At 39.5% G+C, this 11,300-nt stretch overlaps 1 protein-coding gene across 4 annotated transcripts in view; it reads left to right on the forward strand.

Moving 5' to 3' along the window:
• LOC111232471 (complexin-2-like) overlaps positions 1-10,848 on the forward strand; it is a 58,345-nt gene extending 47,497 nt beyond the window's left edge. For all 4 annotated transcript variants that reach the window (XM_022760009.1, XM_022760013.1, XM_022760011.1 and 1 more), the window contains exons 3-4: positions 1,709-1,884; positions 7,072-10,848. In XM_022760009.1, coding sequence (XP_022615730.1) covers positions 1,709-1,884; positions 7,072-7,266 — 371 coding nt within the window. In that variant the 3' untranslated portion in view covers positions 7,267-10,848. The remainder of the gene's footprint in view (positions 1-1,708; positions 1,885-7,071) is intronic.
• Positions 10,849-11,300: the final 452 nt, after the last annotated feature.

An 11,300-nucleotide genomic window follows, 5' to 3' on the forward strand; every position in this document is an offset into this window, starting at 1 on the left:
GAGAGAGAGAGAGAAGAGAGAGAGAGCTGTCCTGCACAGTAATCATTTTGTTTTGTCAGTTCCTGTTCTGTTTGCCATTTTGTTGTGCTTGAGCGAAGTGTTTTTCAACAGATACGATGCTTCATGTCAGTCACACACCACCCAACACTACACGGTGTGTGTGTGTGTGTGTGTGTGTGTGTGTGTGTGTGTGTGTGTGTGTGTGTGTGTGTGTGTGTGTGACTGACATGGAAGCATCGTATCTGTGAAAACACTTCGCTCAAGCACAACAAAATGGCAACAGAACAGGAACTGACAAAACAAAATGTTTACTGTGCAGGACCATCTCTCTCTCTCTCTCTCTCTCTCTCTCTCTCTCTGTTGAAGCTGTTTTCATGTTGTACAAGAGCAAATGGCAGCAAATGTCGACGGTGTGATCACACCAGCAGACATTTTCCATAATGATATCTTTATCGTTGTTACGATAAAACGATGTTTTTACGTCTGTGGATGGTTGCTACAGTGTGATGACTGTTGCTACAGTATGATGACTGCTGCTACAGTTTGGTGACTGCTGCTACAGTATGATGACTGCTGCTACAGTGTGGTGACTGCTGCTACAGTGTGATGACTGCTGCTACAGTGTGGTGACTGCTGCTACAGTTTGGTGACTGCTGCTACAGTATGATGACTGCTGCTACAGTGTGGTGACTGCTGCTACAGTGTGGTGACTGCTGCTACAGTGCGGTGACTGCTGCTACAGTATGACGACTGTTGCTACAGTGTGGTGACTGTTGCTACAGTATGATGACTGCTGCTACAGTGTGATGACTGCTGCTACAGTGTGGTGACTGTTGCTACAGTTAGGGAGTGACTGTGGTTTTGTATGGTAAAAGTTAGGCCACAGAATAAGTTAAGGTTAGGCAAAGACAGGCGCACAACAACTGTTGTGGGGCCCCCCCCATGGGTAAAGGGATGGCCCCTCATATTGGCACATTTTGCAATGACAACTATAAACCCCCTTAAATCTCCTATAACTATACAGTGTCCCAAAACCTCCTAAGTGGGGCCCCTGATAATGTGTGCTCTAGCTAGTGTCTCTCTATTGCCTGCATAGTCTGCGTTTGTGGGACTTCTGCATTAGACGTGATCAAACAGAACAAATAATAAATATGTTTTTACCACGTGCATGATCTCTTGTTTAGCATATCTAACGAGTGCAGACAGGAGATGAGATCAGTAGCAGAATGAGTTTATTATGGTCCCTCCAACAGCACTCACAGCCTTTTGTTCTCGGGTCTTGACCCCTGGTCCAAGTGGATGCTTCGCATGAGGATGTAACTCCATGGCGGAGATAGCATAGGCCAACGTGAGCAGCACAAAGGCAGTCGAGAGAATTGCTAATAATTTATTGCAGTGTCTCTTATCTCAGGCTCTTGTTCGTGGCACTCACCTCTTGTCACACACTTTTGTCTTTGTTTCAGCCGAGGACAGATTGCGCCGCTCGTTCACTGGCCTCAAAGAGGATTGGAAAACAAAGCAATGTCTATTGAATTATCTAAATCTTAGATGTGCCACTGTGCTCATCAAATGCTTAGCAACAGCTATCAGCTAGCTAAGATCCATTTATGTGCAATTACTGTGAATTGCCAGTGTCGCTCATTAATAGATTTCTGGTTGACATTTGTTTCAATCATCACTTCTCTCTCTTTGTCACCTCCAACAACAGGGGCCACCAAAGACATGGGCAAGATGCTTGGTGGGGAGGAGGAGAAGGATCCTGATGCTCAGAAAAAAGAGGAAGAAAGGCAAGAGGCACTGAGGCAACAGGAGGAGGAGAGGAAAGCCAAATACGCAAAAATGGAGGCAGAGAGAGAAAACATCCGGCAGGGCATCAGGGACAAGGTAACAACAACACCTCAATACAGCTGCTTAATAAAGTTAACAAAGATAACGTTCTTGTTTGCAAAAATCTTTACTACCTTGTTTGTTCCTCTGAGCGTCCGCACAGCTACACACACTCACAGTCAGGAGTCAGGAGCGGTACAGCAGAGTCACCGTCGGCTGCATATAATATTCGCCGGTTTCACAGGAGATGTTTTTTGTTTTTTTTCTGTAGGAACCCTATCCATAATGTTATTAGACCCCTATAATAATAATAATAATAATTGTAATCTGAGCCTGACTGTTTAGGTAATTTAAAGCACTGGAAGCATGAGACAGGATGTCAGCTGTGGTTTCTGTAACATGATCAGCATTACTTATGTTCTATCTAAAACTAATCTCCCAATGTTAGGTAGTTGGACTGAGGAACTTATGACTGGGTTGCTTCTACTATGTTCTTAATTCAAAAGCAGTTGGACTATTGTGGATTATAATATTCTCCCCATGTGTTTAGGTATCTTTAAACCATTGCAGTCTGGTCACATTTGTAAACAGTGAACCATATGGAGTTCACATGGTGATTCAATTTCACTTCCAAAGGGATTTCTTGTCTTACTGACCCTTTTCTCATCTTGCCAAGACGATCTTGTCTTTAATTAAATATTAAAGCATGAATTGATCAATCTGTAATGAAATGTTAAATGATGATGTCAAAGTTGTCCAACTTTGCTCTCAACATTGCTAATATTTCATTGAGTGTTGTGAGAGTTTTAAAGTCTTCCGTGTTCTAAAACTATCCTCAGAGTTCATAGAGCAGCTCTTCCCTCGGCTGAGCTCCAGCGATTCTTTACTTTAGTTTGGGAACAATTCTGAGAGAATGGAGAGGAGGGAGCGTCAGCGATATGACAGCATATCTTTGGAAAGTGTTTGATTATAGCGAGTGGAGAGGGGCTGACTAAGCGTGACTGTCAACTGATGCAAAGCCTTTGTTACTGAGGAACGAGTCTGAGAGTGATGGAGAGACTGAATGAAACAGATTGCAGGAGAACAAGAAAGGGCATCATGCAGCGAAGGCAGAGAACAAACAAGGGAGCAGAAGGAGATCCAGAGGAGGGATCCACCGACCAATCATGCCAATGTTTTTCTTTTTTTTTTCTGTCAGGAAGAGACATTTCTCGGGTGGTGAACTAAGACTTCTGATTCTTAAATCTCAAGCTAAAGTTCTTCCAATCTTTCAGCCAATCAGGCAAATTTGTTTCATCTAATTTTGAAGACGTGTTTGACTTAAAGGATGAATACCAGCCTTCTCTCCTATGCTCAGACATATCTGGTTTTTGAGGAAATATAACACCACCCAGACTACATTTTTCTTCGATGCGATGTCAGTAGAATGTCCCATATGTTCCATAAATGAGGCAGTTGGAGTATGGATAATGTAGATTTAATATTAGGCCAAATAATATAATTAAACTAAACCTCTTTAAGTAATAAAAATGCTTATGCTGATTAATGGTATGAGATGAGACCTGGGATGCTGCATGGCTCCAAAGCCGTGACAAAAGGCAAAGTAATTTGTTTAAAATGAATAGTACAACTAACACAAGAAGGAAAGGAAATCATGGGATGTGATCATCATCAGTGTAATCGGTGGTGTGGGTGTGTGTGTGCATGAGTGTAATGTATAGAGTGTGAGGAGTAGTAGGTGGAGACGAATGCAAACTGTGGGACACTGGATTGTTCGATGAAAGTTAGATATAATCTCTATGTTGAAATATCTAGACACACATCTTCATTAATAAAGTTAAATTTGAGAAGGATTCAGGGCTGTAGCTACATTTTTAGGATGTGACTTATTCTTCTTGGAATTCGGCAGTTTAACGACCTGAGGAGATTAAAGTCTTCAATTTCACAAATATTACACACGTTGGTTAATTTATAAAGTGATTCTGAGATTTAGTATTAAATGTGATTGTTTTAGGCAATAAAAAAAGAGTGGATTTTATGTTTCTACACAGATAATCATATAGGTGAAATAATTATAAGGAAAGAATTTTCTAAAAAATCAGATTTTTTCAGAGAAATTTGATTCATTACCACAGCAAGTCCTTGCTACAGCCCTGTATGCAAGTAACAACAAGCCTATGGGCCGTATCCCTCTACACTCTGATACGACCCGCAGGTAAACTGTTAAAAATCCCTGTTGAAAACACCTGATTTTGGCATTTTACGACTGATGCACAATGTTTGAGGACACACATTTGTGTTGTAAGACTGAGGATCAGAAAGTATGATCTTTTAAGCTGACAGGGATGAGGATGGTAGCAGAGAGGGAGCCCAACTGGTATTATTTGCTGTTCAATCAGCCTTGTTGGGGCAAACCAAGTGGATTGGGGGGGGGGGGGGGGGGTGTTAGTTCTGTTTTGGCGTTGGTAGAGTTACACTGGGAACACACAATATACTTCAGTATAAATAAAAACAACTGGAGAGAGTAGAAACAGTAGCTATTGCAGTAAGTAATAAAAAAAAACAATAAAAAAACAATATAAAGATGACATCACATAAAAGTCTATAAAAATGGGTTTTAAGAAGTGATTTAAAAGAAGTCACTGATTCTGCCTCATCTCTAGATGCTGTGTTTCTTCCTGTTGGTATGTCTCAGTGGCTGCCAGTCTCCTTAGTTAAGTAAGGGCAGTTCCACCCTCAAAACCTTTACAGGGACCAAGCTTGACAAAAGGATGGTTTAGTTGTAACAGTAGATGCAGACTTTAATGCAAAAAAAACAACTGTTGTGTTTGCATTATTTCTCCTACTCCTCCCCTCTAAAACCAAACAAGCGGATGCTGCCACTCCCCTCACACACCAGCCTCTCATCGGTAGTCCTCCTTTAAGGTATTCATTGCTGCAGAATCACATTAACACATGCCTGGGAGAGCAGCAAAGAGGTCACGGTGGAGTCCAGCTCATTTTCCACATCTCTGCCTTGAGCTGAACCATCACTCAGCCTGTTGACCTTCCTGTGCTCTGCAACCTTTACCTTGCAGTCTTAGCTGTATTGATTTTGCTCAAACTAGGACCACACATGCACAAAATATACTTTACAGGCTTAATGCCAAAACAAAAGGCAACAAGATCCTGGTTTCACTCATTGGAGTTACAGCTAATATCCAGTGTCCATCTGGTTAGATCCATAAAATCTTCAGTTCAATAAAGGAAGCAGGATTTAAACTGACATGATGCATTAGTGGTAGATTGTCTCAGCTTGTTCAGGCTTGTTTGTTTCAGATTGTTGTCACTGTGTAGAAATCTTGTATCTCCAAAATATGAGCTTTTCACCAGACACCTTTGTTTTCAAAAGATAGATTTGAGTGTATCCACTGCGGAGATTTTGAAATGGTGGTCAATCCAAAGAGTCCAGAGCTTACATACAGGAGAATAAATAACACGTTTGAACTTTCACCCCTATCTTATGGTCTTCATCAGCAGATGGAGCTAACAAGAAAGAAAAAGGACAATATTAGAAGAGATTTTTTTTTTGGTATCACTTCTGAAAATCTAAAACTGGTAACTCTAAAGTAACAATTGGAAAATTTTGTTAAAGGTCCCATATTGTATAAACTGAGATTTCTGTGTCTTCTCTTGATTATAAAGCAGGTCTAGCTTCTATATTAATACTGAAAGTATCAAAGCGCTCAGTCCACAGAGAAATGCACACAGCCCGGGTTCAGAAACTGATCCTTAAAATGAGCCATCAGGACTTCTGTAACTTTGTGATGTCACAACAAAGCAGTCATCGCCCCTCAGCTAGACCCCCAACATGGTCTATCTGGACCCACCATCCGAACTTATAGGATTAGGTTTAGGTTAGGTTAGGAGAGTTTACTTGAAATGTGCTATATTTTTATTTAATCATGGAGGAAACAGTCAGCCAATCAGAAGTGAGGCTGAGATCCTCTCTTCTGATTGGCTCACCCACCTGTTAGGGCTCCAGATAGAAGCCTGAGAGAGGAGATGTGAAATTACATTCAGACGGTTTTTGGTTGTCAAAACCACTGTGGATCAAAACTTCAAATAAATCACTGGAAAAGTGTAACTTATGGGGCCTTTAACTACAGCAATGTGCCAGCAGAGTAAACTCATCAGCAAATTAACTATTTGCTTTTACGCAATCATGTTATTTTCACGTTAATTTATTTCGTCCATATTTACTGAATAGTAAAGAGAAGAACAATTACACAAGGCTGTTACAATCAAGGTGCTGGTGAAACAGATTTCCCAGCAGCTGTTGTTCTCTTTAATGTTTCGAATCGCAATTTTGTGCTCAAACACACTGCTGATTTAATAAAAGTCTTTTGGGGCCCAGGGTTTTGTAAGCTAATCTTTTAGCATTGTGTAGCACACCTACTGAGTTCCTCCGCCTGTAATTGGAGCATAAAATATCCAGGAAGGTCAAATTAGAGCCAGCAGCAGTAAATGTTCCCAATGTTGACTCACAAACAAACAAAACACAAGAGTGAAACCCACATTTTTCTGTTCAGTTCCACCTCTACATCTAATTGCAGAAATCGATAACTGCTGCTCATGCAGGAGCCACAAAGCTACGACCTACACTCTGCTTAACTTCACATGGGAGCAGCCTGAAGCTAATTTGTGCAAATGAAGAAATCTGAATTAGGCCTACTTTGCAAGAGTAGTAATCATTTTCAACCAATTTACCTCAGATGCATGAAATGATCATGTCACGCTTCACACATTTCTGTCCTTGAGTTAAAACTACCACTTTTTGAAGTCACAGATACAGACATACCCTGGTCCAACAACTGTAATAAAAGCAAGATTAGGTCAAAACCTAGTATGTGGCTGAACCGCCAAACGCTCTCTCCAAAAAAAAAAAAACAGACTACTAGTGTCCTAGCTCTAGTTTTATACATAGTTGATGTAAATGAGTGGTTTCAATCTCCTCTTAAATCTCGACAAGAAAGTGAATGAGGATAGTTTCTAAAATGTCAAACTGTTCCTTAAAGATTTTGTTTAAAATGCTTAAAACCCTCATCCGGACATGTACTAATTGAAAGAAAAAGATGATGGTCTGGGGGTTGTCAAAAACTACAAGTTCCACTTTAAATCAAGAACCCAAACACCCCAAGAGAAATGAATCCCTTCCTGTTGTGGCTTACGTTTGATTATTTTTCTTTTGTCTTTCCTGTGTAGTATGGCATCAAGAAGAAGGAGGAGAAGGAAGCCGAGGCAGCAGCTGCTATGGAGCAGGCCTCTGAGGGCAGCCTTACCCGTCCGAAGAAGGCGGTTCCCACCGGCTGCGGTGACGAGGAGGAAGAGGAGAGCATCGTGGATACGGTCATGAAATTCATCCCAGCCCCGCTCATGGATATGTTCAATAAAAAGTAACAGTGTTTTTGGGTGAAATCTGATTAACTTCTTACAACGCCCATCTAACCAATGCCGTACCACCCTGCCCGCCCAAACCTGCAGTCACACCTTTCTTCACCCCCCCTCCCGCCCTTTCAGCCCAACTTCTAAGTGTCCTGGAATCGTGCAACGTGTCCTGACTTTGCCCTCGAGTTAAAATATCTGATCTCTGATGGTGGTACTTAGTTTTTAATCTCTCATACAGAGCATCTTTCTTGATAACCTGTGATTAACTCTGTTTTAAAAATTATGTAACACCTGCACAGATCCAGTGTCTTAACTTCAAGGCAAACTAATGCCACGTTTTCAAAGTGCCAAGCACTTAGAAAAAGCTGAGACATCATTCATCATCCACCCTTTTTGTTTGTAAATAGACTTGGGTTATAAAAAAAGAGAAGTATATATGAGTGAAATATGACATATAACAAGATGACTAAGAGTATAAGCCATATTTTTAACTTTTAAGAAATTATCCAAATCATATCAAAATTTGATTGAATTATCCTGTTATGTTCTTGCTAATATTTGATACATACGATGTATATAAATACTTGCATTTTTATTGGTTCTCCGTTGTGAGGATTCACCCCATAAACTGTCCCTCATGTTCTCATTGGTTTACTGTGAATGTGTAAAATGAGCACTGGTAAAGTCAAAACATCTGTAAAACCAGAAAGTGAAGGAATTAATCATTTGGAATGAGACTTTTGTTTTTGTTTTGTTTTGTTTCCTTTTTTTAAGCATGCAGTAAAACTTTGGTGAAGTGAAGTACACTTATGGATACCATTTTATTTGTTATGATGAAGCGAAATACATTGATAATTGAGGCAATAACTGGTTTTCCATTTTTATTTAATTGACATCATATCCACCATGTACAGTAGGCGATAACTGACTTTGTGTCTGAAATGTTCTTCCATGGGGAAAACTATAAATGTTCTCCATACCTAGAGTTTGTCTCAAATCAGTTAGGGAAAATTCTTATATCTTCTCTTATAAATTCACTTACTATACATGTTTGTGGTTTAAAAATTCAGTTATATGTCCTGTGGCAGGTGTCGCTCGCTCTGCTTTTGCAATAGGACGAGTAAAAGTTTGACCAGACTAGCTGATTTTGATTTGTGTTAACATTTTAATTTTTTTTTTTTTTTTTTTTTGTAAAAAATTAAAACTTCACAAACACAACAATGTTGTGAACACACTATATGTGAACAGACAGTGACAATAGTGCAATATATTGTTCGAAATGAAGTTGTCCTGTGTCCGTTGGTTTAACTGATGGGAGTGAAGTCCCAAATCAGCAATAACAGACAATCTTCATTGTTGTGTGTTTAAAGTTACTCCTTAATGTGTTAGTCGATGTTAAAGACACAGATGTGTCTTCATAGTGACAGTGAAACGTTTGTAGGTCAGACATATTTGATTAAAAAAGAGAAAAGGGGGAAGGTGGGACGATTTGTTTCATGTCGTTAAAAACTATTCAGTCACATCACAGAATGATGAGCACAACGGAGGTTTGTGTTCAGAATCACAAACCAAAAGGTAAATCAAACTGCAGGTTTTCAGAGGCAGGCATTAGCATGAAAGCTCCATGATGATAGCAAATGTTTACCAGTCCTACAGACTTCGGGTAAATGAGTCTAATGGCACAAATTCAAAGGGGGTCATATGAGGGTAAAATCAGATTTGTCTCCATATGCCTTGCGTTTTTTTTTTATTTCTCCTTCATTCCACAGTGTCTTGTTAAAACATTCCAGATATTTCAGACATTCCACCAGACTAGTGCTGGTAACACACAAACTTGGATATTTGCAGTAAGCTTCAGTCAATGCCTTGTTAGCCTACAAGTACATCACAATGAATAATTTGATGTTGTTATAATCTGAAAATAGACACTAGAGTGAATCTAATATACATTAAGATTCATAACATGACCAAGTCTGCAGTTATTTCAGCTGTTGTGTAGGTTAAAGACAAAAAAATCCCTCATGAAGTCTAAGGGAAAGCTTAAATGTGCTATTAGCAGTGACCAGTTAACTCTTGTGATAAATTTTGTTAGAAGATGTTTTCGTGATCCACATGCGCACAGTAGCTGTAGTTGTAATCAAGGTTTTCTAGACCAACTTTTCTGCCACATTGCCACTGTTTTTTATTGAGCTAGCTAAACATGAAATAACGCTAATTCTGAACTTGTGCATTCCTGTGGCATAGACGGGGGAAATGTAGCGCTTATCAGCGCTTTGTGAGCTCTGTAATCATGTTGAATATATACAGAAAAAAAACATCTTCCTGTGAGTTAAATGTATTGTAAACTGCCTTTGCCAGCCTCTGTTTAAACAGTGTGTTAGCATATAGTTAGCATCTGATAGCTATGGAACCATCAACACGCCATTATCCAAGCATTATCCAATCAAACCAAAGAATAGTGCTGGTACTAGTAGACTTAGACAAGAGTTTTCATTCTCATTTAGTTACTGCATATTTTATTTCTTTTGAAGTTCTCAGGTATTCTAGCTTTAAGTTTTTAATAGATGTTTAAACCATAACTAGCCTTCTCTTAGCATAATTAGCCTTGTCTGCTGAAAACTGGACAGATTCATTGCCAGGGGCCTAGCAAGCCTGAACCAACTTTTATTTATGAATGACATATCTCTTGTTTGGCCCAAGAATATTCTAGAAAGCTACAATTACTGCCCCTGTATAGGACTTTCCCACTAACATACTCTTAGCAAACATTGTCAGTGTGTGCAGTGCTTCAGGCTACCAAACTGGTGTGGCCTGAAACCAGATCACCCTTCGCATTTCATTCACTGATGTCATCATAAACCCATTTTTCATTACCTTGTAAATGCCAATTGATTGCGCTCTAAATGGCTTATAGACCACTGCCCAAACAAACTGCCCAAGTCATGCGTCAATCAATATTTGGTCGTCCAGTAGAGACCCACTTCGGTTTGGACTCACTCATTTGTGCCGCTCATACAGCCATTAATACAATATTTAAAAAAACTGCCTGAAAAATATGCCACTTAAAAAAAAATACTTCTTTTGATGTGACTTGAATGTAACTGTCTGATGTTTCTCTCTCCTTGCATCTGTCTTTCTCTGTTCTGTACGTGTTGAGAGGATGCTTACTCTGGTGCAGTATTTTTCTCTTTCTTGTCTGTAGAAGGTCTTGTTTCTGTCCTCTGGTGGTTGGTATTTTGAGAAAAAACAAAAACAAACAAAAAAAAAAAAACATGCTGATTTGGTGCATTTTTTTGGTACTGCAAAATCTTCTCACCCTTCTGCTCCCTTCTCTCTCTCTCTCTCTCTCTCTCTCTCTCTCTCTCTCTCTTTCTCTCTCTCTCTCTCTCTTTCTCTATTTGTTGACAAAATGTATGCATGCTTATGGTGTGCGATGTAGGCAAGGTTGTTGATATACTCGTTTCGTGTCCTCTGTGTTTCAAAGCTCCACCTGTTAGCCTCACTGCATGCCATTTTAGACAGATATTTCAGTCTGTAACTTTCCTGCAAAAATGGAATCACCGCACACTCTGAGAATAAAGTGATTTCATATAATTTTTCATCGTCTTGTGTTTCTGCATTCAAACAGTTCTGCAGCTGGCTTTTGGCTGCTGCTCCTTCTGTGTGTAAAATTAAAAAAAGAAAACAAACCTTCTCATAGATATATACAGTATATATATGGAAGCAGACGTGCAGTTCATTTCTGGTTTTGGACACAAGATCATTCCTGACTTATGTGACTGAGACGTGACCTGCAATCATATTCCATTGCATGGCATTCATTAAGGAAGTATATGTGCAAAGACCTTCAATGTATATCACATGTTACTGTTTCTGTCTTTCATCTCAACATGGCTGTTGTGCATTTTTTTTTAAAAACATTTTATTTTTTTTCTCCGAAGAAATTTCAACATCTATTCAATAAAAGCAAAAAGGGCTGTAAACAGAATGCACTGTGTCGTTCAAATCATGATTGGAGAGTTTTTCAGAAACAGACCTGACATGTG

This window comes from Seriola dumerili, unplaced genomic scaffold (genome assembly GCF_002260705.1).
Source record: "Seriola dumerili isolate Sdu_G_001 unplaced genomic scaffold, Sdu_1.0 BDQW01000331.1, whole genome shotgun sequence".
In the NCBI taxonomy this organism is placed as follows: Eukaryota; Metazoa; Chordata; class Actinopteri; order Carangiformes; family Carangidae; genus Seriola; species Seriola dumerili.